The sequence below is a fragment of the Aspergillus aculeatinus genome, assembly GCF_003184765.1.
Source record: "Aspergillus aculeatinus CBS 121060 unplaced genomic scaffold BO66scaffold_34, whole genome shotgun sequence".
Lineage (NCBI taxonomy): Eukaryota > Fungi > Ascomycota > Eurotiomycetes > Eurotiales > Aspergillaceae > Aspergillus > Aspergillus aculeatinus.
In genome coordinates this window covers 56,142-82,252 of record NW_020291503.1, presented here as the reverse complement: position 1 = coordinate 82,252, position 26,111 = coordinate 56,142, and the positions used below count along the sequence as shown (strand labels likewise).

The 26,111-nt window shown below is 53.5% G+C and overlaps 13 protein-coding genes and 2 non-coding genes across 15 annotated transcripts; 9 read left to right on the top strand and 6 right to left on the bottom strand.

Moving 5' to 3' along the window:
* Positions 1-795: 795 nt before the first annotated feature.
* On the bottom strand, positions 796-2,135 carry BO66DRAFT_377360 (calcium-dependent phosphotriesterase; the record flags this gene model as incomplete). The annotated part of the gene is made up of 3 exons (XM_025645749.1): positions 2,074-2,135; positions 1,787-2,017; positions 796-1,722 (listed from the first exon to the last, which is right to left on the bottom strand). Exons 1-3 carry the CDS (start codon positions 2,098-2,100, stop codon positions 796-798), a joined length of 1,185 nt encoding a protein of 394 aa, XP_025502272.1. The 5' UTR covers positions 2,101-2,135.
* Positions 2,136-3,478: 1,343 nt separating this feature from the next.
* Positions 3,479-4,912, top strand: BO66DRAFT_377357 (uncharacterized protein; the record flags this gene model as incomplete). The annotated part of the gene is made up of 1 exon (XM_025645748.1): positions 3,479-4,912. One exon carries the CDS (start codon positions 3,479-3,481, stop codon positions 4,910-4,912), a length of 1,434 nt encoding a protein of 477 aa, XP_025502271.1.
* A 1,011-nt stretch (positions 4,913-5,923) lies between these two features.
* On the bottom strand, positions 5,924-7,084 carry BO66DRAFT_326722 (uncharacterized protein; the record flags this gene model as incomplete). Its single annotated transcript, XM_025643917.1, has 1 exon — positions 5,924-7,084. The coding sequence occupies one exon, from the start codon at positions 7,082-7,084 to the stop codon at positions 5,924-5,926; it is 1,161 nt and encodes a 386-aa protein (XP_025502270.1).
* A 1,043-nt stretch (positions 7,085-8,127) lies between these two features.
* On the top strand, positions 8,128-8,481 carry BO66DRAFT_440061 (uncharacterized protein; the record flags this gene model as incomplete). The annotated part of the gene is made up of 1 exon (XM_025651217.1): positions 8,128-8,481. The coding sequence occupies one exon, from the start codon at positions 8,128-8,130 to the stop codon at positions 8,479-8,481; it is 354 nt and encodes a 117-aa protein (XP_025502269.1).
* Positions 8,482-9,644: 1,163 nt separating this feature from the next.
* On the top strand, positions 9,645-10,301 carry BO66DRAFT_402899 (uncharacterized protein; the record flags this gene model as incomplete). The annotated part of the gene is made up of 1 exon (XM_025648836.1): positions 9,645-10,301. The coding sequence occupies one exon, from the start codon at positions 9,645-9,647 to the stop codon at positions 10,299-10,301; it is 657 nt and encodes a 218-aa protein (XP_025502268.1).
* Positions 10,302-12,027: 1,726 nt separating this feature from the next.
* Positions 12,028-12,429, top strand: BO66DRAFT_440058 (uncharacterized protein; the record flags this gene model as incomplete). The annotated part of the gene is made up of 1 exon (XM_025651216.1): positions 12,028-12,429. The coding sequence occupies one exon, from the start codon at positions 12,028-12,030 to the stop codon at positions 12,427-12,429; it is 402 nt and encodes a 133-aa protein (XP_025502267.1).
* A 374-nt stretch (positions 12,430-12,803) lies between these two features.
* BO66DRAFT_125835 (uncharacterized protein) lies at positions 12,804-13,214 on the top strand. The gene has a single exon (XM_025641945.1). The coding sequence runs from the start codon at positions 12,903-12,905 to the stop codon at positions 13,113-13,115; it is 213 nt and encodes a 70-aa protein (XP_025502266.1). The 5' UTR covers positions 12,804-12,902; the 3' UTR covers positions 13,116-13,214.
* A 262-nt stretch (positions 13,215-13,476) lies between these two features.
* Positions 13,477-14,655, bottom strand: BO66DRAFT_429890 (NmrA/HSCARG family protein). The gene is made up of 3 exons (XM_025650488.1): positions 14,385-14,655; positions 13,910-14,321; positions 13,477-13,849 (listed from the first exon to the last, which is right to left on the bottom strand). The coding sequence occupies exons 1-3, from the start codon at positions 14,556-14,558 to the stop codon at positions 13,518-13,520; spliced, it is 918 nt and encodes a 305-aa protein (XP_025502265.1). The 5' UTR covers positions 14,559-14,655; the 3' UTR covers positions 13,477-13,517.
* A 345-nt stretch (positions 14,656-15,000) lies between these two features.
* Positions 15,001-16,091, top strand: BO66DRAFT_377351 (oxidoreductase). Its single transcript, XM_025645747.1, has 3 exons — positions 15,001-15,563; positions 15,671-15,879; positions 15,941-16,091. Exons 1-3 carry the CDS (start codon positions 15,101-15,103, stop codon positions 16,028-16,030), a joined length of 762 nt encoding a protein of 253 aa, XP_025502264.1. The 5' UTR covers positions 15,001-15,100; the 3' UTR covers positions 16,031-16,091.
* A 420-nt stretch (positions 16,092-16,511) lies between these two features.
* Positions 16,512-18,676, bottom strand: BO66DRAFT_377347 (nucleobase cation symporter-1 family protein; the record flags this gene model as incomplete). Its single annotated transcript, XM_025645746.1, has 6 exons — positions 18,020-18,676; positions 17,867-17,971; positions 17,441-17,816; positions 17,246-17,388; positions 17,123-17,193; positions 16,512-17,053 (listed from the first exon to the last, which is right to left on the bottom strand). Exons 1-6 carry the CDS (start codon positions 18,457-18,459, stop codon positions 16,512-16,514), a joined length of 1,677 nt encoding a protein of 558 aa, XP_025502263.1. The 5' UTR covers positions 18,460-18,676.
* Positions 18,677-18,867: 191 nt separating this feature from the next.
* On the top strand, positions 18,868-20,435 carry BO66DRAFT_352873 (isopenicillin N synthase family dioxygenase). Its single transcript, XM_025644790.1, has 3 exons — positions 18,868-19,336; positions 19,393-20,060; positions 20,119-20,435. Exons 1-3 carry the CDS (start codon positions 18,958-18,960, stop codon positions 20,167-20,169), a joined length of 1,098 nt encoding a protein of 365 aa, XP_025502262.1. The 5' UTR covers positions 18,868-18,957; the 3' UTR covers positions 20,170-20,435.
* Positions 20,436-21,543: 1,108 nt separating this feature from the next.
* On the bottom strand, positions 21,544-21,900 carry BO66DRAFT_440053 (uncharacterized protein; the record flags this gene model as incomplete). Its single annotated transcript, XM_025651215.1, has 1 exon — positions 21,544-21,900. One exon carries the CDS (start codon positions 21,898-21,900, stop codon positions 21,544-21,546), a length of 357 nt encoding a protein of 118 aa, XP_025502261.1.
* A 716-nt stretch (positions 21,901-22,616) lies between these two features.
* BO66DRAFT_t219 lies at positions 22,617-22,732 on the top strand. Its single transcript has one exon. It is a non-coding gene; the product is annotated as a tRNA-Leu (tRNA).
* A 1,008-nt stretch (positions 22,733-23,740) lies between these two features.
* BO66DRAFT_t212 lies at positions 23,741-23,812 on the bottom strand. The gene has a single exon. It is a non-coding gene; the product is annotated as a tRNA-Arg (tRNA).
* A 1,322-nt stretch (positions 23,813-25,134) lies between these two features.
* BO66DRAFT_472651 (uncharacterized protein) lies at positions 25,135-26,070 on the top strand. The gene is made up of 3 exons (XM_025652967.1): positions 25,135-25,483; positions 25,539-25,601; positions 25,656-26,070. Exons 1-3 carry the CDS (start codon positions 25,321-25,323, stop codon positions 25,985-25,987), a joined length of 558 nt encoding a protein of 185 aa, XP_025502260.1. The 5' UTR covers positions 25,135-25,320; the 3' UTR covers positions 25,988-26,070.
* Positions 26,071-26,111: the final 41 nt, after the last annotated feature.

The following is a 26,111-nucleotide window of genomic DNA, read 5'->3' as shown; positions in this document are numbered from 1 at the left end:
CCTTCCAGAAGTTTTGGGACGTTGGGGTTGTATCTGAGCCGTCAGCATCCTTCACCAATGCGCTATCTGCAGCCCGTACGGTATGCACACGACACACCAGTGAGCTTCAATGTGTGTGTACGTACAGCATGCCGGAGATCATCCGCTCGTACTCCTCGCACATGGGCACATGGTTCAATCCCCGGGCGATCTCGATGATCTCGGGTCGTTTTTCGGACGCAGCGACGGACATGATGACAGTGATCAATGAACAATGAATTGTCTGGAGATGAAAGGAAATACCCTGGTGCTTTATCTCGTGGCAGCGCGCCTATTTATGGAGGATGGTCGACCGCGGCGCGGGGTAGCGACTCCGCAAAGCGGGCATCGCGCCTCTCGATTCCCGATCGGGAAATACTCCCAACTGCTGGAGTCGCGGAGCGCTTGGCGCCGATATTTCACCGCCTCACCGCCTATTATGTCTGCCTTGTTGCCTTGCGGAACAGGCTACGGATTAGCATCCCTCCGCTTAGTGCATAATGTCAAGTTTGCATAACTTCCGCAGCTACAACCATACCTCTCTTATCACGAGTGGTGCTAGTACTGGACTCAGTCGGAAGCTGCGTCCTTCTAGTAGTAGCGAGAGATGCTGCGAGACATGTCAAGTAACACTGAACACGAATGGGATAATTACGCTCTATTAGCGAAGCCACTCGGTACGGCACTTCGTCATTCCGACAGCATACTTCGAAACACAGAAACAGTCATAACCTACAATAAATGGGTCTACCACAGCACACCAAAATTGTGCGACTTTTACTCCCTCCACACCAGGATTCCCCTCTCATACAACCCACTGACCACCCCCAACCCCCTCTTCACATCCCTCACAGCGGTCGAACTCGTCCCGAACTCCTCCCCGACAAACAAATCCTCCACCCTGCCCTCCACATTCCCATCCCACTCAGCGACCCAACTCGGCGCCCGCCCTCGCTCGGCAACAGGCTTACCCTTCCCATTGCCCTCGAAATCCACCGCCCAATTCGTCTTAGCCACTTTCGCCACCGCGGGGAAGAACGGATGGCCCGCCAAGATCAGCTTCCCCTTTCCGTCCGTGCTCAGATTGTCCACCAGAAATCTGGTCCGGAAGGACAGCGTCTTCTCCAGATCCTTGGTGGCAGGGTCGATCCGGTACACCGTCACGGAGGGCGTCGTCGTCGACGCGACGGCCACGTGGGTGTGGTTGAGCGCTGCGATGCCGTTCGCGTAGGGCAGGTGCGCGACGACCTTGTACATGTCCGTCTGGAGGTTGGCGTAGACGACCGTGCCTCCAGGGTAGGCGGAGTAGGTCTCCAGGGCGGCGAGGAGCGGGGAGGCGCGCTGGGTGAAGCGGTGGTCGTTGGTGATGTAGAGCTCGTGCGGGGAGACGGCGAGCAGGGCGTTGGGCCCGTGCAGGAGCGGGTGGGTTATGGTCTTTTCGTGGTGGAGCGACGGGGCTTGAGGGTTGGGGTCGAGGGTGAAGAGCTCGATGGCCGGGCCGGTCGGGGCGTGGTTCGCGACGAAGAGTTGTAAGGTCTTCGGGTTGTAGGCTAGGCCCAGCGGGTGGAAGGTCTGGCGGGAGGTGGTGGGGAAATTGGTCAATGGGAGCGGGTGGAGGTTGTTTTCGTCGGAGGTCGCGTCGAAAGTGGAGGCATAGTTGTAGAGGTAGAGGGTTCCCGGGTTGGTGGCGTTGATGAAGGTTCCCTGCGTTGTGGGGGAGGGGGGGTCAGTCGGTGGGATAAGAATGCGGGGAGGGAGGGGGACCGACCATGACGGTGTTCCAGGTGTCGCGGCCCGGGTCGCAGCTTAGGATCGCGAAGCCGCGCTGCGTGTCGAGGTGGACATCTTCGCAGTTACGGATTCGGTCTGCGAGCACGATTTTCTGGTCGGCGAATTTGGAGATCTGGGGAAGTCGGCTGGGATGGTTGTTCACCGTCAGCCAGATGAGGGTGTGGCGGTCGGTCAACCAGCCCAGCAGTATAGCTAGGCCGACGACGATCTAGGTGATCGGGTTAGAGTGCGAACGGCCCATTTGAGCAGGGGGAGGGAATGTACTGTTGCTATACGTGTTGACAGTCCCATGATTTTGGAAGAAGGCTGACAGGTGACAAAAACATGATGAGAGGGGTGGGAATTGACTGCAGATAAATAAGCTTGTTTTGTTGGGAAATTTACGGGTTCAAGGCTGATCCATGATCGCGTCCCCACTAGGCGGACTAGCCCTCCGTATTCCGCCCACAGCCAGCCTATCGGACTATCCTGTCGGGCCATAGAGCTTCCGTTTGGCTGGAAGATGACATGGTCTGAGGTGAGATCGATTTCTTTGATGCTGGATTGCTAATCCACGGATATCCAGTGGAGACGGCTGTTCAACATCGTATTATGAGTTTGGTTATTATGTTCGTATCGATTAGTGATCGACTTGCCTGGGCTGAGTGGGTCCCTTCTGCTGGCGGTCGATACGGAAGCCCACTGCAGCCATTCGGTACATGGAAGTATGCTGGTAGAGTAAATGATAACATAGTATGAGTGAAAAGATCAAATAGTAGATCTCTGGTAGTACTAGTACATCATACTACATAGTCAGTAGGTCCGTAGTCTATAGCCCCTCTAAGATTATACGTATGGTCCTGACTAAGTCATTCTAGATCTGCTGGTTTTCTCGTGTTTCATATTTCTCTTTTCTGGAGGGCTTATAATATCTCTTCAGAGAAAGGCGACAGAGGTTTGACAAGTTTGAGTTCTAAATAGATAGAGATAGAGGCCTACGAGAGCACTAAACTACGTATGCGTATACTCTCCAGGCTCCAGCAGGCTGGACCCTTGCCTTTCCGTATGCGGGATAGCGTGATCATGGCCTGTTCGTCGATGCCTTAAGGCAGTAAGCTCCGCGGTCACGTGACAAAGCTGGGATTGAACTCATGACTTTGCGAATTGAGTGTGTAAGACTGTAGGATACAACTTATCCTGGATTGCTCGCATACCGATTACAAACTGGGGTGTGGGTGGACCCAGAAAGCTGCTTACAATATTGTAAACAAACGTGCATTGCACAGGATTACAATGCCTCAGGCAACAAGAATGTGGTTCGTCTCTGGAATGGTCACATGATGCACTGAAGCAAAAAAAACTCACATAAGGGGATTCCAGGTTACCTGGTTAACTTAGTGGTGATTTTGAGTAGGACGTACTGCTACCTCCTCAGAATACGTACTATCGACATGCCATGACCGATTTTGCCGCATTAGGAAAGAAGAGCGATCCGACTGTAAAAATTCGCATCGAGTGGATCGGTCGGTGGAGCCCTTCTTTAAGGTGGATGGCCGAGTCTCAGGTACTAGTCTAGTTGTTCAACTGCATAAAAGTCAGGGTCACAGCCTTGTTCCTTAGACAGATTGAAGAGTCTCTCTTCTTTTTCATCGCACATCTCTCTCTGCACTTTTTTTCCTGCTACACACTAATGCCATTGGAACATCATGGGTCATGCGGGTTTCTCCGCTGCCCAGCCGAGATCCTGAACTTGGTGTTTGGCATGCTTTCAACAGCTGAACTCAGGACACTAGGCCTCGTCAATAATGATTTATGCGCACTTGTTGAGCCATACCTCTATTCCAAGATCGATTGGATCTGGCGAGAAAATCACGCTCCTCCCCCAATCACACTACTGCTACGAACCATTATCAGCAAACCTCAATTAGCTGCTCACATCACCAGTTTCCAATTTCAGAGCCTCTCGGCCTACCGCGGGCAGTGGAATAGGTTTGCAGCTCAAAGGATTCCTATTCCTGTTGCTGAGTTAGACAAATTCGTTGCATTTGTCCAGGGGACAGGGGTCCCATACAGTGACCTTTGGACAGAAGAATTAAGAAATGGTGCTCCAGATGCCATGCTTGCTCTACTCTTAGCACAACTGTCAAATCTGAGACGTCTGTGTCTCGACTATGTCTTCTGCCAGCGGAATAAAATATTTGAGATGCTTCTCCAGTCGGCCATCTGCGAGCCTGGGATGTATAGGTTGCCCGACTTTCAGCATCTCCGAGCTGTGTCTTTCCATTCCTATGACAACTCCGGCGAGCTGTACACGACGCTAAGGTCTCGAGACCAAAGTCCACTGAGTCAATCACTCGTCCTACCGTTCTTCTACCTGCCGAACGTCCAACGCATTGCGGCTGCAATTGAGAACACAGGTACTTTCGCATGGCCTGCAGCTTGCTTACCTGACCCATCCAAACTCACCTCGATCCATCTGGCCGACATACGGGAAGCAAACCTCGGCTCTGTGCTGTCCGTCACCCGCAACCTTCAATCGCTTCGTTGGACCTGGTATTACGATGCTGGTGTCCACGACGCTATTGTTGTCCCCATCGTCAACCTTGATGGGATTGCGGCCGCATTATCCCATGTTCGAGATACTCTCACTGATTTGACCATCTTTGCCGAGGCTTCCCTGGGAGGTGGTGATCAATTCTACCCGGCCGTGAAGATGGAGGGCTCTTTGCGTACGATGGTCGAGTTTGACAAGCTCAAGAGACTTCAAATTCCGCTGGCATTCCTGGTAGGGTTCGCGCAAGACACCACGAAGCGGTTGCAGGATGTTCTCCCGCGGAACATCGAATACGTTTCCCTCACAGACGAGTTAGAACTTCAGAATAACGATGGATTTGAAACCTGGCCGATGTATGAATGGCAGGACTTTGCTCTTCTGATCTTATTGCGGACGTGGCTGGAGGATTGGAGGACCTACACACCCCACCTTCGAAGCGTTTCGTTGGTTTATGAGGAAATGGATGATAATCAAGGCGAGTGGCCTCCCGAGTTAAGGCACCAGCTCACAGAGCTAGCCACCCAAGCTGGAGTACGGCTCGAGTTGGTTGAGTGGAAACGGGACTGGTGAATCAATAGATATGCTCGCTCATTCACAAGCCACTTTCCTACTTTCAACTATCCAAATAATTTAGATTCATTGCAAAAGCGAGACCTTCAATACCTCGCTGTTCCTGTCGCTGCTTGTACCAGTGTTTTCGTTGCTTTTATCGGGAGAGTAGCAAAGTTGAATTTGGCTCCTCTCTTCAATACCCCCAGCGATCTCGCTTAGGTCGAACGTTTTGGGAGCTTCACTTTTATCCAGAACTTTGAGCCCATACTCCTGGACGAACAAGCTGAAGGCGAATTTCGGATACAGTAACAGGGCTCTGAGAGAGGCCTAACATACATCGCAGCGACCAATCAGCTCAGCAGCCAGTATACGGTAGTTCTTCGGAAATTCTCTTATTACCCAGGGTCTAAGAAGACATCTCCTATCAAAACTCGGAAGACTAAAGCGAGACCAAGATGCCTCATCTCCGAGGATATCGAAATGTCTTAGGTGTATGGGGTAGGAAGGGCTATCAGTGGCTCAGAGGCTCGATATTTAGCCTTCAAACTAGGTACACTACTTCAGCTATCACTAAAGCTGAATTATCAGAGACTATTGGTTGCAGTTCCGGAAGACCCTGGCTGACTTAGTAGCAAGTATGTCGCGGTGTGGCCCTTAGAGACTGGGGTCCTGGACACTAAGCTTAGTGCCCGGTGCCCTTGAAGTGGGACTCCGGGTCGGACCGTACCCAACCACTGCTGGGGACTGTCAAGCATCCTCGGCAATTATCTATCGGGTTTAGAGAGGACTTAGGGCTAAAGGTCAAATATATTAGAGCTTGTTACCCGAAACTACGGTATATAATCTTTTACATGAGAGTGGACAATTATAGGTTAAAGTGGTCGACCATGGGGTAAAAAAACTCTCGATTATAGGAAAAAACAAGTGGAAAACTGAGTCATGGCAGGTTGGCGCGAGACGCTTGCCGCAGCAGGTGTCTCTTTCATGCGACCTACCTTATTCAGGTGAGTAAGTAAGTGCACTGCACCCCTAGTCGCTCTCGCTCTCACTCAAAAAGGTACCAGGATGAAAGCACGGCATATGAGCCTTGCAGATGGACACCTCCTCGCACGGATCCGGGGCCAACGACACATTATCACGGTAGTTGTCATTGAGCAGTTGCCTCTCCAGCGGGCCCTGAAGCTTCAAGATCTGCTCGCGCATCCACCGCGCTTTATCCAGCCACGCCTTGTCGACCTTCTCCGGCGGCAAGATCACCAGCTGCATGCCCCACAAGCCCTGCATCATCAGCGCCTCGCGCCACAACCGCGGACGCCAGTCCTCCTCATAAGCGTAGTGCTCAATCTCCCCGTCCGCCTCGTCCCCGGAGACCATCTTCATGGCGCCGGCCCACATACGCCTCCACCGCCGACACACGAAGATATGATGCAACACGCGCTGGTCCATGGGCAGGTCTCTCGGGTCGATCGGCGGGGCGTAGGGGCCGCGAGCCCGCGATGGCGGCTCGAACCCGGGATGGCCGCCGTAGCACACAAAATCCGGCACGCAGTACTTGATGTACTCCAGGCGGGTGGCGATGCTATGCACGGGCGTGGACGGGGAGGGTCTTGCGCCCTCCGCCGCCAGGAATGCCTCCATGTCGCGCCCGAACAGCTCCCCGTAGATGATGATCTGGAAGGTGGCGCGGTCGGCGTCGGTGAAGAGGGTGTTGGGCTCGCTCACGCCGCCGCCCCAGAAATCCTCCGTGCTGCTGAGCCACTGCTGCCCGGCCATCTTGTCGATGCGGTCGGAGAGCGGGTTCACGATGTCGAAGCGCGCCTGGTGCAGGCGCCGGATGTCGGCCAGCGTGAGCCCCGCGTGCGCCAGGCAGAACTCGTACAGCCCGTCGATGCCGCCCTGCAGGGCCTCGTGCAGGAGGGCGATCCGCGTCGCGTCGCCCACCGCCCACTCGCTGGCTTGCCGGGCGGTGGCGGCGACCAGGAAGTACGGGTGCGGCGAGAAGAAGGTCGGGACCGAGGCCGCGGCCAGGCGGAGGATGGTCGCCGGCGAGGCGGCCGCGAAGTTGGCACGCAGAAGGCGGCAGCTGGAAGAGGCGATGGTCAGGGTCTCAATGTTGTCGAGGAAGGCGGGGATGAGGGCGAGGATCTCGTTGGGGAGGGAGTGAATGGTGGTGGTCATGGTGGTAGACATCGTGCCGGGAATCGGACAATGCTGAGAGGATATCGCAGCTTGGGGACGAACCATTATCTTTATTGTTATTTATATCCGGAGGCCTGGGTACTTTCGGTGTCATGAAGCTCTTGTCAACCACCAACCTAGTGTAGTATTTCAATAATATTACATTGTAAAATCGTTGTGATCCAAGGCAAGCTTTCAACGGAGACAAGATATTGTTTCGAATTCTTCCTTCTGAAGAACGGAACCTGCCGCTTATGCTTCTAGCAGTAATGAGACATACTATTCATGCCCATATCCTTGGGGTCCAAATCTGCTTGATCTAGTTGCTGCATCGTTAATTATCGGAATACGTTCAGCAATAATGAACAGTTTGCTGAGGAAACTCTACTTGCATCTTTTGCACAGGCTTCCAGGTCACAGGAAATAATTCTGGTTGGTGCTGTCATTGGCAATCCGAAGTATTGCAATCTAGGATCTCTATGTATGTACAAGAGTATGGATGATTCACGTTGGCTGCGCAAGGTTATTTGAGGACTTGACTAAGATCCAGCGGAGTGAATGCTGAGCGGCCTGGTACCGGAGACCTCATAGCCTCTTTTAGTGTCTCTTCCTCAACGTTGCATCTTCTGTACGATTCTCTCACAAGCCTTCGACTTCCATCGCAAGAGATAACAATAGTCTTGCTAACGAAGGGATAGTAACAAAGAAGATTGAAGTAGACAATGAGCATTGTTTGTTTCAACTACTTACCCATAAGCCACAGTGAAAGACTTGAGACAAAGAAGGGAAACAGTCCACTTCACCCGAAGACTTATCCTGGCACCTCAGTCTATACTTATTCACTGACTTTTATCCTGACTTTGGTGAAGAAAGAACACTCTTGTGGTCCGTTGTGTTGATTCTATTTAAAAGCTACGGCATGCCCGAAGTCTTCTGGGTGTTGCACCTCTAACACACACAACTCAACACCAACTTTTCATCATAGCCTTTTCCAATCCCGCCCCAAATCTTCAGAGTGTACAGTCCCGAATCGAATCCCTATTACTACTACCACAATGTCTGACATCGGGGCCTACTACAACATCATCGTGTTCAGCCTCTCCGCGGGCTACGTACTCATCAGCGGATTGGGGTGCGTGTGCTACTTCGAAATGCGGGCCCTGGAGGACCGGGTGGGCGAGCTGCGCGACGGCGAGTGGAAACTGCATGCGCGTCTACGAGATTACAGAGAGTCTATCAAACATGACGAGGAGCGGCTGCAGGAGCTCGAGGAGCAGGTGGAGGAACTGAAGCAACGGCTGGCCGAGATGAAGGCGACCCAATACCCGATCCGGGTGGCGGAGACCGATGAAGAGTTGTTGCTGGATATCAGCGCAGAAATGGAGGAACGAGCAGCAATTGAGAATTGAGGCAGTGCCAAGGATCCTTCTCTACCCTATCTATCGCCCGGATGCGCTTAGTGCCTTGGTTCGTTGGGACTGCCTGGCAGGTACCGCAATCCGTAGCTTGCTGTGAGCTGTGCTCAAACCACGCTCTTCTAAAGTGACAAGAACGTGTTTATACAGATTCAATCATTTGACAAGATATTGCTCCTGGATATTTTTAATAAACTGTTAAACTATTTTTGGTTATTCTTCTGTCTCTCAAAGAATCTTCTATGCTAGCCTACATACAGATTTAACCTGACAAACCCGCAGGTCATAGATATGATGCTCAGAATAGCAGCGCCTCTACTTACCTTCCTGTTTCATGGGTTCCGACACTATATAGTAGGCAGAAGGTCGAAGGTCATCCTTTCCATTTATTCCCCGCCTCATTGCTTCCGCACATATGCCATGAGCCATGAGATTTAAGTCCAAGGCTGCGCGTCCTCAGAATACTTCACCATAATATACACAACCAACTCGCAAAAGCTTTTCTTTCTACCTACCGTCACTCCGCCGCAAGAATCTTAATTGCTCAAGCCAGACCAGCCATCACCTTGACTGAGACATCAACATCATCTCCCTGCGACAGCCTCAGGCAGAAAGCGGGTAGAGCCTTGATTCGGTCTTCCGAGCATTCATCCATGGTTTGAACCCTATGTCCTCCCTCACCTTAGCATTCAGTACTTGGTGTCCATCGAGATTGAAATCCTCCTTAGCCGAGCTTTCACCAGCTTTGTTCTGTCCGGGCAAGGCACAATGAATCATCCTAGTCAACAATGACCGCACAATTGTCCACACATGTATACAGCCTATTCCCAAAGAAGAATTGAAAATGAAGAGTATACGTTCAAGAGCCTTTTAAAACTAAGCAAGGATGACCAGAAATCCTTCTATAACTCATAAAGGGGCCTCCAATTGCTTTATCTTCGCTCATGGCTTCATCCGATTATCCCCGTCATCTCAGCATTGACGACCGTCTCAATCCCGGAGACAGGTGTCTCAGTCTCACCTATAAAAGGGGCACAAACCACCGATGTTCAAATCCCCATCCATCCCCCATCGAGGACTCAACCGACGTGACAACCCCCAGACAAACCATCCCACCCAACCACAACCTACGAGCCTACTTGACACACCGGTTAAAAATGGTACTCCTGACAGAAGTAACCGAGGCCATGGATCCCCTCGAGGAGAGCCTCGAGAAGTATGCCGAGGCCTGCGTGCGGGTAATCTGGCGGTACGAGCACGACTGCGATGCTCGAAGCGTGGCTGAACTCAAGGAGCAGATTGAGGCGACCCTGAGTTTGTTGCGATTCTCGTCCCGGTATCTCCGGAAGCTCCCTGCTAAGGTGGATGCGCTGCCTTTGCCCGGGAGTCTGTCTCCGCCCGCGGCGGATACTCAGCCTTCGCCCGGGGAGAGTTCATTGCAATTCTCATCCCAGTATATCTGGGACCTCGCTGCTAAGGTGGATGCTCTGCCTTCGCCCCGGGGGACTCCGTCTCCCCCCGAGACTGATACTTTGGCTCCGCCCGCGGCGGATACTCAGCCTTTGCGCCGGGTGACTCTGCCTTCCAACCAGGAGATACAAGACTCGATGTTGCCTGACTCGCTGGATCGTCGGTGTGGCGAGAAGATCGATGCCGCGGTGGACGCCGCGGCGGCATTCGAGGAGGACCCTTGGTTCCGCGCGGAGGAGGCACGCCAACGTTACCCTGCACCAAGGGTCCACGAGAGGGGGTACGACGTCTTTGACCGCCGCCGCACGCAGGAGGACTTCTGGCCTCGCGGGTCTGTGCAGTGATGCCGCCCCATTCAAGGGCTGTTCCTTACGCTGGTCTAGTACCTCGTTGCTAACACGGCATGATGAACTAGATTTTCAACAATCGAAAAATTATCGAAAAAATTTTTCCATATACCAGTAGTATCTATCTGCTTTTTTGTAAGCTTTTAATATTCCAGATTGAGGTCTAGATAGGGCCTACAATGATACTAGCGCTCTATTTAGTTATACGTTTATGTACTGTAATGTCATTACATTATGGCCTTCTCACGATGCTTAATCTCATAGTTCGAAGTCTGTGATGCGGGCACATAATTCTGTCCCTTGTTTCAGTAATTTAAGTGCTCCTGTAATCTCCAATCGTTCCTTTCCATCCTTGCACCCAGTATACAATGACTATCAAGAGTATCCGTAGTAAACAGTACGGACACTACCCTTCATTCATTTTGATCTAAGCGACAAACTCCGAGATCAATTTGACATCGGTCTTTTATCAAGAACGGATCTTTGTATAAACAGACGGAGTATCCTCCAACGCAAACCTTGAAGACTCTTCCAGGCTATCTTGAATCAGGAGCTTATCCGTAGAGGCTCAAGTCGAAGCAAGGATGATACCGGAATTCTTGCTTAGCAATAAAGACCCGCTTGAGCATCAAAGACCTTACGGCGTCTAGTTACGGTTTTTCAAAGGTAGCCCATCCACACTTTCGACTATTTATAAAGCCACCACGTAGCCCAATTCGAACCCTCTATTTCCCACCCCCACCCAACATAACACCGAGTTGGACCCCTTGCCCCCACCCCATTCTCAGAAATCCGTCATCGCTGCACCCGCCAAAATGCCGAAATGGGAGAACCTAGCCCTGAGCTCGGCCACCAAAGACCTCGAGCGGGCGCTCCTGCACCTGCGCCGCGTCCATCTGGAATTGCTGCGCGGGACCAAGCCGTGTACCCCGAAGGCGCGCGAGTTCCGGAGGCAGATACAGCTGGCCCGGGCCATCTTCGAGAGGGGGCTGCACCAAACCGAATCCGTGGAGAGGGCGTTGAACCCCGCGCCGGTCAAGCCTGCCGGGGTCAAATCCCCGCGCCGCAGAAGCCCGCAACGTTCTAACAAGCGTCGTGTTCGGTTCTCCTTTGAGATCTGAGGGATGTCTTTGGGGCTGCCCTTCCATTGGGCTTTTATTCTTGCTCTCGTTCGTTGGTGTCTTAGTATGACACTGGTGGATGGGGCTTTTACAATCAAAAAAGTTATGTGAAATATAATCATTTGTGCACAATATTGTAACGCGATCATCGAGTGTAACTCTTGCTCAGACGGTAGAGACTTATTTCAGGTATCGAAGGAGCTTAGGTGTGAGGATGAGCCTGTCAAGTCGTACTATGGAATTTATGAACGTAGTGGTCAAATTCGGCATCCGGAGTCTCGTAAACAAGCCAAATCTAGCGAATTGGTTTCCCAGTCGCTACGATCCTTCTTTCACGCCAGAAGCGATTGATGAAGTTCTCCTATAGCGTCTGTAGCAATCATACTGTTCTTCCGTGGAAATCACCAATTCATTGTTCTAGTACATTAAAAACTCCTTACGACCCAGGGGTACGGTTCTTTGTAAATGACACGCCTCCGGAACTCGACGAGATCTATAAAAAAGGACGACACCCCCCCCGCCAACCACTCGGTTAACCATTCAACCCTCAAAACCCCCAAATACAACAAGCAAGCACAACGGACCCCCCAAACCCACCCAAGATGTCCGAAGCACCGACCGAGAACGTCTACGCCTCCCTCCTCGCCACCGCCCGATCCTCCGTGGACACGGTCCTGTTCCTGGAGACGATCCAGCAGGAGATCGAGACCGGGTACGCGCTGCGCACGGAGCTCCGCCACGAGAACGAGCGCGCGCTGAGCTCGCTGCTGGCGGCGATGCCGAAACTCAGCGAGCGGGGGCCGTCCGTCCGGCGGCTGGAGGAACAGGCCCAGCAGCTGACCGCCGAGTCCGCGTCGCTGCGGGAAAAGATGGTCCGGTCGCGGCGACAGTTGCCGCTGCTCAGGGCCCGCACGGAGGCGTGGCTGTGGACGTACCTGCGCACTCCGGATGCGAGCGAGCTGGCGACGAGGTTGAACGGCGGGGGCAGGCAGCGTGGACTGTGATGGTAGTGTGGTGGTGGGGATGATGATCAGGGGCGCGGTAAGTTACCTGCTGCCTAGTACCTCTCCTAGTTCTTACCTTTTTCCTTTTCACACCCTGGCGGCTAGGAGGGTAGTACCTTCTTCTCGTGTGATATATCAATTGCGTGAGAAGTGCTCCTATGACCATTTTATTGAAATTATAAGATTACATAACAACTTAATTCAAATACAATGTTGTACAGAATAAGAAATAAGCCCTTGATATTATTAGCCCTTGATGTTATTGAGTCAAATCATTATAGAACTTAACTACTAACTGCCTTGAAAATTCCCCCCTCCTACAAATTAGAACTTCTTCCATAGCGTCTATAGCAAATGATCTGTTCTTTATCTTGTTCACATAGCATCGAGTAGACTTTAGCCAAGTTCGAGAAGCCTCACAGACGCCTTGTCCCAGGGACAATGATACAAGGCAAATCGAGCCTGAAGTCTCCATGAAAAAATCCACCAATTCATTATCCCAGTACGTGACCAAGCCTTGTAGCCCAAGCTTACAATTCTTTGTGAGTGACCCGCCTCGCGGGCTTGGTCAGACCAGTAAAAAAGGCTCACGACAACCTACTTCCGTTGAGCCATTGGTGAATCATCATCATCATCAACAACAACAAGAGCTTGTCGCCTTTGGGTGCGATGCTGCTGGTTGCTAAGTTGCACGAGAGCCATGATCGTGATGCCGGTGGTGGTGGTGATGGTGATGGTGATGGTGAGCAGCGGGGGGCGGTGGATGGCGTGGAAGGAGATCGTCATGTGGAGGCGCAGGACGGTGAGAGGCAGTAGCTACTCCCTACATTACATACTGCCTACCTAAATCCGTGCAGAGCCCACTTGCCCCCCTTTTTCCTTTCAAGCCCTGGTCACTAGTACCCCTCTTCTCATGCGATATATCAATCGCGTGATAGGTTAGTTTTCTTATGACCATTCTGATTAAATAATCATTACATAACAAATCAATCCGAAGAGAATGTTACGAAAAAAAATCAGAAAATCAACCCTCAATATTATCCATTTAAATCACTATATAACTACTTTGAGGTGTAATCCCTCTTAGCTTAGAACTTCTCCTTGTGGCGCGCCACAAACTCCTTCCACGAAGTGGGCTTATCACTCTCATCCAACAGTTCCCGCGAGGGCGCGAGCGACTCCCCAGCATAATACCCGGGATCCTCCAGCAGCAAAATATTCTCCAGCATCTCCTGCGCGATCGGCGCCGGCAAGAACGATTTAAACACCTCCTCCGGGATCCGCGCCGTCTGGACCTTGTACCCGGTGACCTCGTGGAACTCATCCACAATCCTCTGGGGCGAGTAGTAGTCATCCGCCGCCAGGATGCGTTGACCCACGGCGGACGGGAAGTGCTTGATCGCCGCCTTCACGAATTTGCCTATTCCCCATCAGCCTTCATCCCTCATCCCTCATCCCTCATCCACTGGAAGAATCATACCTGTATCCTCCGCCGGATCGAACAACGGCACCTGCGCTTGGGTCATATCCACCGGCCAGGCCAGCGTATAGGCATCGCCCTGCTTGTTCAGCATCTGGAAGAAGTTGGTCATGTACAGGCCCGCCAGCACGAACGAGGCCGGCACGCCGCTGTCGCGGATGTACTGCTCGATCTCGGCCTTGCCGTCGAAGTGGCTGACGTGGGCCAGGCGGCCGTTGCTGATCTGCGTCACGTCCCGCAGCGAGGAGAAGATCAGGTGCTGCACCCCCGCGCGCTGGCAAGCGTCCGCCACCGCTTTGCCCTGCGCCACCTCGGTGGTCCGGCTCATCGTCTCCCAGAAGTTGGTCACCAGGAACACGGTGTGGGCGCCGGTGACGGCGGGGAGGGCTGCCTCTGTGGAAGACATGTCGCCCTGTTGAGAGAGGGGGGGAGGTTAGTGATGATGGAGATGAAGTGTAGAGGAGGGTGGACTTACGGTGACCAGCTCAACGCCCTGGGCAGCTAGGGCCTGGGCTGCTGGCTTGGTGGGGTCGCGGGTGACGGCCCGGATCTTCCACTGCTTGGACAGGGCGGGATCGGCGAAGACGGATTTGATGACCGAGCCGCCTTGGTTGCCTGTGGCTCCGAAGACGGTGAGGATTTGAGACATGGCGGTAGGATCAGGTGGGGAGAGAAATTGATTGATAGATTGGCGGGAAGGTACTAGTATGGTAGCGAAGAGAAACTGTTAGTTGTGCTGATTACTTCCCTGGTCAAGCTGACCCAGACTGGCCATTTATACTCTTTGAAACGTCACGCCCCAACTTAGGGACAGCTCCCTCCTTGGCATGCCTTCCCCTCGCGGGGTAGTTAGCTAGCTAAGTTATTGCCTGAGTCAGCTCGTACTCTCGGGGGGCCGAGCTCATGTAATCGCTCGTATCGCCGTAAGCCCGCATGGAGTGGCTGCAGCACTTTTCCTTAATAATCACGGCGCGGCGGATTTGAGATCAAGCCCGAAGAATTTAGTCAGACACACACACACGCCCACACTGATTCGATACGTCATGACTGATGCTTACATACCGGAACAACTCCTCTGGAATTGAACCCCCCCTGGCTTCCCCTCAACACACATAATCAACCCAATCACCTACCTACACCTAGAGCCCTCGAGAAACTCACTGACTGACCCCAAGAAAGAAAAAGAAAAAAATGACCACCAAACTCACCAAACCCATCGCCATCATCGCCGGCGCCGGACCCGGCACCGGCGCCTCCATCGCCCGCCGCTTCGCCCAGACCTACCCGGTCGTCCTCCTCGCGCGCCGCCAATCCAGCCTCGACCCGCTGGTCCAGGCCATCAACCAGTCCGGGGGCACCGCCCTCGGCATCCCGGCGGACGTGACCCAGCCCGGGACGATGGAGGCCACGATGCAGCAGATCGAGGGCGCATTCGGCGGCGCCGACCGCCCCGTCACCGTGGCCGCGGCCATCTTCAACGTCGCCAGCAAGTTCTCCCGCGCGCCGTTCCTCGACTCGGGCGCCGAGTTTCTGGCCAGCCTGGAGGCGACCGCCCGCGGCGCGTCGAATTTCTCCCAGGCGGTCTTGCCGTTCTTGCTGCGCGCTGCCGGGGAGACGCCCCCGGCGCGGTTGGCGCCGACGCTGATTTTTACGGGTTTGTCTTCCCACGTACCTTGGCGGTCGCAATTGCAATTTGGGGAATTTGGGCGTGCAAGGGCGATCAGGTATGGATGATGATGCTAATGATGGGCTGCTGTACAGGTGCAACGGCCTCCTTGAAGGGGGGGTCCGGGCTGGGCTCCTTCGCCATGAGCAAGTTCGCCGTGCGCGCGCTGGCCCAGTCGCTGGCCCGGGAGTTCGGGCCCCGGGGCGTCCATGTGGCGCATGCGATCGTCGATGGGATCATCGCGACGGAGCAGACCAGGGGGTACATGACGGATAAGCCGGACGCGAAGATTGATCCTGATTGGGTGAGTGCATTGCTGTGGCTTTAACCATGGTTTAGGGATCTGGAATGCTGATTGGGATTAGATTGCGGAGACGTATTGGTTCCTGCATAGCCAGCCTAGGTCTTCGTTCACTCATGAGTTGGATCTTCGGCCTTATTGTGAGACGTGGTGAGGGGATTTCTTGGGAGTGGTTTGTAGAAGTTGTAAGATGAAGTACCAGTAATAAGCAAGAGATACAGAAAATGCTTATTTACAGAAATATGGTTCAGTATAACCCTGGCATTGCCCTCAGCGCTACTTGTACTGATAGTAGTCTATGCAACCGTCATCTGTGTGTTAAATCAACCTCGAAGTATGTAATTCATAGATGACACTGTTGGCTACAAGAGAGACTCGGCTCTCTCAAAATCTTCGCGCAGATTCAGTGCCACAAACTGGCACAAGGTGGCAGTCCATTGCTGCTGCTCGAGTCTCCCAACCAGAGTGCTACAACAGAGTTACGCCACAGCCGACCTCACTTACCAGAGATACAATGTACGCAGACTACAGCCAGTACACCTTCAAGCTCATAAAATCATAGATTAATCAGAATACCCCCTCACGCTGCCTAAACCCCGTAAACCCTCACCCTCCCATAGCCACCCCACAGAGACCTAAACCTTCTCCCCCTTAACCCCGCCCGCAACCTCCCTCACCACCTCAACATCCCCAACCCCGACCCCGACCCCAACCCCCTGCTGCACCGCCACCTCATCAAACTCATCCCAATAATCGCGCGGCTCCAACCACCCCTTCCGCCCGCGATCCACCCCCCGCGGCCACCACATTCCACACAACCCCGCAAACACCGCAAACGCCACCAACAATCCGACCGGGTACGCCACGAAGTAAAACCGCTCGATGCCCAGCGGCGCCCGCACGCCCATCTGCGACAGGAACCCGTAGAAGTTCGGCGCCACGGCAATGAGATACGCCCCGAAGCCGCGCGGGTTGATCCCGTACAGATAGTAGTAAACGCCCGCCGGGTCAGCCGTGTACAGGGCGGGGACGTGCAGATGGCCCCGGCGGATGAGGTAGTAATCACAGATCAGGATTCCGGCGATCGCGGACAGGAAGATCTGGTAGGAGGAGAGGAAGGTGATGAAGATTGAGGCCGTGGCGAGGAGGTACCAGGGGCAGATTGCGAAGGAGAGGACTGTGTCACCCGGACATTAGTTGTGTGCGGGGGCTGTGGGGGTGGGTTTTTGAGAGGGGAGGGGCTTACTGGCGCAGATGAAGAAGCCGCGTTTCACGGTGATGTAGCGCGGCCATAGGGCGGCGATGTCGTTGCCTGCTCTGTTGGGGGTTAGTGGGGGGGGTAAAAAGGGTAGGTCAGGAAAAGGCATACGGGATCGAGTTCTCGAAGATGGCGGAGAAGACGGTCGAGTAGATGAAGCACAACGAGATGAAGGCGCAGGCGGTGCGGTTGCCGTGGGTGTAGCGGTCGCCGTCCATGAGTTTGTCCAGGAAGGTCAGCGGGTTCCAGATGAGCTGCAATGGTCAGGTCAGCATTAATACAGGTTGACGGAGGAGAAGCACCCACCTCGCCGAATATGCTCTCGCTCGACCCTGCGATCACATTGCCGATGACGGCCACCAGCAGTCCCGAGACCGGGAAGCTGATGATCTGCCCTAGAATCACATCGCTGGGTTTACGTGCGTATCGCTGCAGATCCGCTGCGTTCGAGATGAAAGTCCCGCAGCTGGCCAGTCCCAGCCACAGAAACTTGCAGATCAGCCAGCTCTTCTCCTGTCCGTGCACGGACGAGGACGCCCGAAGGGCTGCGGGCGATCCACCTGCCAGGGAAACAACCCACGCCAGCATCGCTAACGCGCCGGCATAATACACGACCACTTTGATGTAGACCAGCATCTTCATCTTCGGAACCGGTACAACCAGGAAGGCGCAGTTGATCAGCCTTTGCAGGTTAGTGGGTCATTTATCTATCTCTCGAGGAAAGCAACGTACCAATACACCACAAAGCAGATCATCTGCGCAGAGGTCAGAGCCGACTTCGGGCCCATTGTGTCGGGAATGTGCGCGATTGAGGGGAAGATGGCGTGGAGAAACACACTGCGTGCATCAGCAAACATCATGCAAGGACAACCCCGACACACTCACTAGAGACACTGCGCACCCTGCGTCATATTCACTCCGTTCCACACGATGGACATGACTGCCCGATTAAAGGTCGGCCACAGCGCGCCCCAGACGCCAAAACTCGACCGACACAGCACCGGATACGGGATGCGATACATGGCCCCGGCGCGGCCGTTGATCGCCATGAGGCATCCCGCCATGAACTGCCCGCCGAAGCTGCACGCGATACTCTCCCACATGGTCAACCCCATGGTCATGCCCGTGGAGGCCGCGTAGAGGTTGCTGACGTTGGCCACCGCCGAGAACCAGAACATCACGTATGTGAACTGCGTCCATGTCCGGTCTTTGGCGCGGGTGGGTCGGATTGAGTCATTGTCGAGGGTCTCCACGAGTCGCTCGTTTCCATCCTGATCGACGCTTTTCACCAGCAGGCGCCGGTGCAGGGTCGCAAGTACCGACATCTTGTCGTCGTTTCTGGTCTGGTTGTTCTCACCCTTGCGACCGCGAGAGGGGTTAAATACCAGTCAGTAGCCACTCTCTGGCCAGGGGTTGGACAGGGATGGTAATACGACCGTAGATAAGAGACAGGGATGGCCTCCTGCTGGCTGGGTGCAACGGTGATAAGTGGCCCACGCGACCGACTTCACTGAATCGACCAACACTTCCGGCTTATCTGCTAGTCCAGACGTAATCAGCTTATCAGCCGCCAAGGTCGGATGGCGTTTCTTGGACGACCGAGAACCAGCGATAATTAATCTCGCAGCCTTGCGGAGTGGTGGCTTGGCGGGGCGGGGTTCCCCGCGCGAGTTCTCGAACCGGATAAATACAGAACATACCTACCACCAGCACATGCATGCAGACCTCAGCGTGGCAAATCAACTAACTCGAGTACCACCTAACAGACAAGATTCACCTACCAAGCCGAGGCTGGTCCGAACTTCATTCACTGTAGTCTCACCATGACGACCGAATGTGAATACACCCATGTCGAGCTGCTGACCTTGAATGGGCCAGAGTACCGCCGCGTGTCGACGGCGCCTCCCCGCCTCCCCACCAAGGATGAGATCCCCGTGATCGACCTCAACCCTATCGACGGTGATGCGCAGGAGCGCCAGCAGCTCGCTGCCAAAGTGCGCGCTGCTGCAGAAAACACCGGGTTCTTCTACATCAAGAACCACGGCATTCCCGAAGAGCTGATCCAGGAGGCCCTCGCCCAGGCACAAGCATTCTTCCAGCAGTCGGAAGAAGACAAACTGAAAGTCGCCTCCGCCAAAATGAAACTGATGGGCGGGTTTCATGGTGTCAGAAGCACGCAGATCAACAAGACCGAATCCAGGGGTAACCCTTCCCCGTGATCACCACTTTGGAAGTACTGTACACTAATTCTCCCCAAGACCGCAAGGAGACCTTCTCCCTCCGCTACAACCCCCTCCGCGACCCACAAGCCAACCCCGCAACCCTACCCGCGGACGACGACAACGACGACGACCAGGACCAGGACCGCGCCCTCTGGGCCGGCACCGCCCACCTGCCAGGCTTCCGCGCGACCACGACCGCTTTCTACCAAGCCCGACTGACCCTGGCCCGCAAGATGATCCGCATCTTCGCGCTGGCCCTCCACCTCCCAGACAGTTACTTCGACGAGCTCGTCACCCACCCCGGCGCAGACGGTCTGTACGTGCATTACCCGGGCACCGCGGACGCCCCCGCCGCCGACGACGCAACCCTCGAGGTCGGGATCGGCTCGCACACCGACATCCAATGCGTCACCCTGCTGTGGCAGGACATGTCCGGCGGGCTGCAGGTGCTCTCCGCGCAGGACGAGTGGCTGGACGCCCGCCCCATCCCCGGCACCTTGGTCGTCAACATCGGCGACTTCCTGCAGCGCCTGTCCAACAACCGCTTCCGCTCCACCGTCCACCGCGTCTACAACCGCCAGGCCGCCTCGCGCTACTCCATGCCCTTCTTCCTGGGGTTCAACCCCGAGGCCGTGTGCCGCGTCGTGCCTTCGTGCGTCGACGCGGCGCATCCGCCGCTCTACGAGCCGATCTCGTGTGGGCAGGTGAGTTCAAGCTTCTCCCGGGTTGATCATGTGATGAGGACTTTGCTGAGTGGTGTAGTGGCATCGCGATCGGTTGGCGCTGGCGCAGGGGTTGCTTGTGCGGCCTTGATTTGGGGGGGGGAGCTGGGTTAGCGAGGACGGTTGCGGGTAAAAGCTGTGCGGGGCGACTTGATCTACACGTTTCATTTGTTGTAGTAAGGGGTCTTGGTGGTATGTCTTCTGCGCTGAGCTGGGAGTATGCCACCTACTTTCCGGGTGCTATAGTCCATACTATCTGGTAGGCACCAGCTCAGTGCTTCTTGCCTGTCTACGATCGCGAGCCATACATAGTAGACTGTACTCTGACCGTACTGATTAGACGCAATCGAAATCGAGGATGATCTAAAACTAACCCCACTGTATATCTCCCCCCAGACAACAAACTTACCCATGCAATCGGGAACCATCGGCGACATCCGAGCTATCGCAGATAAGGGAGATACGAATGCGCCACCTGGCAATCCATGTGGCACGCTCAGGGACACGCCAAGCGCGATTCTTCCGATTGGTCGATAAGCTTGCATTAGTTGGCGAGATACCAATCCAGGAACGCCTGTGGTGGTTGTGTGCCAGCGAGGCAGCGGATGTGCGATGCACTACATAAGTCGATATAAGGTGGTTGTGTAGCCCCGGAGAATCACTTCTGGCGGGGGTTGTTTTGTGGTCTTCTGGGGCGACTGCGCTATCTCTAGTTAATCCGATGGCCCTGGGGAAGGGTTTCATATCTTCTATGATGCTAAGTAAATGCATGTCCTACAATTCTATATGATACATCTCGGGTGGGAAAGCGCGCAGCAGAATTCTTCTCCTCTTCCACCGATCTTACGATTTGTGCTATTCGTACCGTACCCCTACTCGGCCATCCTAGTAATTGATGCGTTCATGTCTGGTGCGACATGTTGGGATTATGTCTCCGTCGACCGGAAAGAAGTAAGTTCTCTTTAGGAACAGTCTGCTTTGTTAATGTGAAACGCGGATATTTTGCAATCAAGGACTGTCTCAGGACCCTTTTTGGGAGGATACAGAGCGGAAGATGCTGTCCCTTTCGGGCTGTGTGAAGATGGGAAGAAGGGAGGCTAGACGGAGCTTTGTAGATACTGTGCATTGATTCAAGGATGAAAAAAGTGGACGGGTGATTTTGGTCGTCGAGGCATTTTGGCAAGTTGTTATTATAGAGGTTAATTGTTAGGGCTATTCCTTCCCGGTCGGGGTTGCACACGCGTACAGTACAAGGAGATTTTGCATTGGGAGGATCTGGACTACATTGCGTCTTACACAAATTTTGATTTAAACTGGAAGTTATAATGAGAAACTTGAAAGGACAAATAGATAATCAGAAGCCAGTCCTCAGACTGGGAAATGAAATTCCATGTTCTAGAAACCACACACACTGCTCCCCCAGGTTAGTAAGAGCCAGTGGTCTTGAATCAATCAGATCGGGCTACTACCCTTCGGCGGCATCTTCCTGGGGGGCATCTTCCTGGGGGGCATCTTCCCGGGTGTCATCTTCCTGGGGGGCATCATCCCGCTGTTCGGCCTCCTCGAGAGCCGCTCGTAACCGGGCGAACTGTTCCAACGGCTGGTGACGGCCCTCGTTCATGGCGATGATACACATCTCGCAGAATATAGGCTCGTCGGGGTCGAGGATCCGGTTGAACGTGCCCGGGAGGTCCCGCTTGTTGCCGGAGGCGGGCAGGCAGAGCTCCTTGTTCGGGCGGGCTTTGGCCTTGTCGCACGACAACCATCCGGCGCGGTAGAAGTGCAAGCAGCCGACGTGGCAGCGGTAGACTTGAATGCACATTTTGAATGGACGTGTTGGGGGGGGGGGTCAAACTTCGCTATGGTTTTGGTCGAACTTGACTATGGTGATGGCAAAGTGGTTGGTGTGGGGATGGTGTTTCTGTAGCTTCTGGGGGTGGGGAGAGAATCTAAATAGTATCCGCGATTGGCATTCTGGGAAGACGAAGTGTACAAAGAGGGTCTTGATATAAAGAGTTTGGCATTCGTTTGCCGGCATATTTCAATCTGGACGGTCGGCCGTGAATGGCGTCTAAGGATTGATGGAACATATCACGGAGATTGTTTCTTACGGAAGACCATTGCGGCCACTCGGCAAATGGAATTTTACTCACTGGTTTCTTTGTCTGGGTAACGGGCGCCTGCATGGATCCTACGTGTTGGCTGTTCACACCAGACGCAACTGCAGGTGTGGAGAAGAATTGAGAAGCGGAGATATATCTCAAACGCGAGGGTTGACAATTTGTGTTGCTTGAAATTGAATCGTCTTCACCCAGTACTTGTTAACCAGCGATGAATACAGTTAAGCCTTTACTCTAACTCTAGATATATATATATATATATATAGTACATAGTCATGCGGTAAACAGCAGCTGGACCATAATAATACCATCTGTAGTGTTTATGATTCCTGGCCTGGTGACAAGTTGTGATGTGCGAATTGCCGTCTATAGACAATTGACATCATATAGACGTAGTGTAGTCCCATTACTCAATCAAGGCAAGATGGCCGAGCGGTCTAAGGCGCTAGGGTCAGGTATCTGATCACACATACGCTCACACGAGCAGTATTCCTAGTCACGCAAGTGGCGTGGGTTCGAATCCCACTCTTGTCATAACTTTTTGCTTCGTTCCAGTATTGTCTTGGGTCTGTCTTTTTGTTTGTACTGTGGCACATGTCGACAATTCCAATCCTGGTCTGAAATTTAGAATGTTTTATAAAATGGTAGCCGAAGTGGTAGCCTAGTCTCATACCATACTATCTGTACTTGATGTCGGTGCGTTGTTCGCTGCTGGGTCCTTTGGCGCGACCGCAGCAATTACACGGTCGCATGAAGTTTAACCACGCAGCTCAATTGGCTCAATCTCACCTTTGAAGCTACAGCGAGGATGAATGACATGCTTCGCTTCTCTAGTTGGCTGAACTTCTTATGTGGTGGTGAATATGTACTCTACATCCGAGGACGACTGCGGCATTGACAGGTGTGCCGTGCCGACTCGTGGTTTGTCCTTCTTTCCGGGCAAAGTTTCAAGCGCGAAAGTTTCACGACAACCAGTACTTATTGCTATCGACGGCCATCGAGGTTGAAATCGTACTGGAGGCACCGGTGTGCTATCTTCAGGTCTTCTCGAATATGGCAAATTCTATATCGCCGACTTTTAATCTGATGTCCAACCCACCTTGAAGGAAGTCTTAGCACACAGGGTTCCAAAAATATATAGCAGTCTTGTTAGCTAGCGACGAACCCTTCCTACTTTCTTTCAAGCAAACCACCCATACGACAAAGCAGACTACATAATCCTTCCCAAATTCTACCCCAAGTCTGATGCCATGGTCCAGTGTTTCGAACATGATAAACTATTGTCAGTCTTGCAGCAGTCTCCGAGGCCCGCCCGATGATCATCTCCAAGGTGTCTTAAACTGTCGGACCCGCACACATGCAGCAAACCTGCAGCTGACAACCAATGCAATTGCTACGTAGCCTTTAGCCAAGATTAAGACACACATTGCCAAGCTAGCTTTTATCAGACCGTTCTATTAACATAAAAGGTGACGCCTATGGGAGAGATCCTAAAAACGCCCTCCTTCACATGGATTGTGAAGGAGAATGTGACAAAAACATTGACCTACGCAGGGCTCGAACCTGCAATCTCTTGATTCGTAGTCAAGCGCCTTACCATTGGGCCAGCAGGCCAGCTGTTGAAAGGTAGCAGGTTGCCAGTATCTATGAAGCAAAGATCATTATCAGCACTATACATGTGAGCGATCAGGTCAATCCTGCGCACCGGAAATGGTTGGTATGAACTCCGCTCCAACAGCCTCCCCATTGATCATTATTCCACAGCAATGAGGCATTTTCTTCTATGCTTGTCATAAGCATTATCAGTCTCGCTCAGTACACAGTGAATTGCCAGCCCCTGGATCGAAGGCCTTTACGCATAGGGAGCAGGGGTAAACCTTTTCGAGGCTTCCGGCGAAGGATCGAGGACACTACCCTAGGCTGTCGACTCAACAGGTTTTGGAATGGTTAGCTCGTGGAAAGGTTAGTAGTCAGTTAACTCATGTTGAACGGACTTACTAAGCGGCAATGAAATAAAAGCCATAGCATCCTTCACCGAACTAGCGATCTTGCTATATTATGGAGAACTACAAGGTACTCCATAGGTTCACCCATCCTTATCGAATTCCCTCATATGATATTTGTACCTGCACTAGTTCTGTGTGATACTATGTACAACTCCCCCATGACTCATGCAACGAGTCAAGACCTCATATCGCCGATCACTTCCCAAAACGACTGGTGTTGTGCTGCTCTAGAGCCTGGACCTCATGGCCATTGTCACACATTTGGCCTTGAGCTAGGGCGCTCAAGCCTGCCCTATCGAAGCCAGGGTTGCTGTGTCCCTAATCACGGAACCTCTGCCCTGGAAATCTGAAGAATGATCACCTCAGCATGACACATTCTTCACCCTAAAGCTACGTTGGATTTAGCATCTTCATAGCGCAAATCCTGGAGCCTCGTGCGTTCGTGCTGCGGCTCAAGGTGGTCTCGCTGCACCCCACACTTCTTGCATGCTCAACTCACTGCATAGCTTGAGATAACTCTGTGTGAAATATGAAGGCTCATAGATGGTTGCCACCTCCAGTAGTTCAGCTTCACCTTCTTTACCTTACCTGATGACGCTGACCCGCTCGTGATGGACTTGTGCTGGGGGGACTTGAGTCGTGATGAGGGGCAGGGCACCGGCGAGTGGAGCGCCCGCCAAGCACGGCCGTCTTTAGCACTATCCCAGATAAAGCTTGGGCACCACGAAGCATACGTATGTCGCCAGGCTCGATCGGGCTATTCACTCGGCTGAGCCTCTGATTTGGTTCCTGCAGAGAGTTCCCAACATTCCTCAGCAGAATAAGGCCCTGAGAGTGGACACAGCCAGGACTCCGGCGGCCTTAGCCGGGGTATGTACTTCCTCTGTGGGTCGGCACGCTTCTGCACGCTCTTGCTGTATGGTTCGAGACCACCGAAGGATCAGTAGTAGACTCCATTCATCTGCGAGGCTTTGCTCGGGCTATTGTATCTACCTGACTCTGTTGCTTCAGCTAACTCCGAGCCGTGCGAGGAATCTATAGATAAAAGCGTCGTCCCTCTATCGACGATCTATTCTTTTCCAAGCATCGCAATAGCCCTCCACCACCACTTGCACCATGAAGTTCACTATTGCCTCCACCCTGGCCCTGGCCACTGCAGCGCTGGCCATGCCTGCCGCCGAGGCTGAAGCTAGCCTCGAGAAGCGCAACCCCAGCGGTGCCTTCAGCCTCTACGCCTGGGGCGTCACCAGCTCAGCCATGAAGCTCTTCTACTCCGATGGTACATACACTCCAGCCCCAGGCATAAAGGACCAAGCTGATAGTCAAACCTCCAGGTCTCGCCTACGCCGGCGACTCCACCGCCTGGCCCTACGGCTCCGTTACCACCGATGTCACCTGTATTTCCCCCCTACCCTTCTGCCCCTCCTTAAAGTGTAACTAACCTCCCGCAGTCGAAATCGCCGACACCGAAATTACCACCACCGCCACCACCGACGGCGTCACCCTCGACGCGGACACCCTCTTCTACATCCGCCCGACCGCGAACGAGATCACCGAGGTCGGCTTCACGGGCAACGGCTACGACACCCCCTCCGACGCGGCGACCGACAACTTCATCTTCTACGGCTCGTGGCTGATGTGGGAGGAGGACTCCGGCGTCCTGACCGATAGCTTCCGCCTCAAGGAGACCAACGTCTCGGGTATCTATCAGTTCTACTTCGATTACTCGAACCTGTACCCCAGTGGGTACTCGATCCCCAGTGTTATGGACAAGGCGAGCTGAGTGGGGGAATGATCTTAGGGATTAGTGAGGGGACAATGGCACTGGTTGGTGCTCTTGTGAGAGTATCTATGTGCTTTGCAGTCAGCTCTAATACGCAATTTGCCGGTCGCTTCTTGTCAATGAA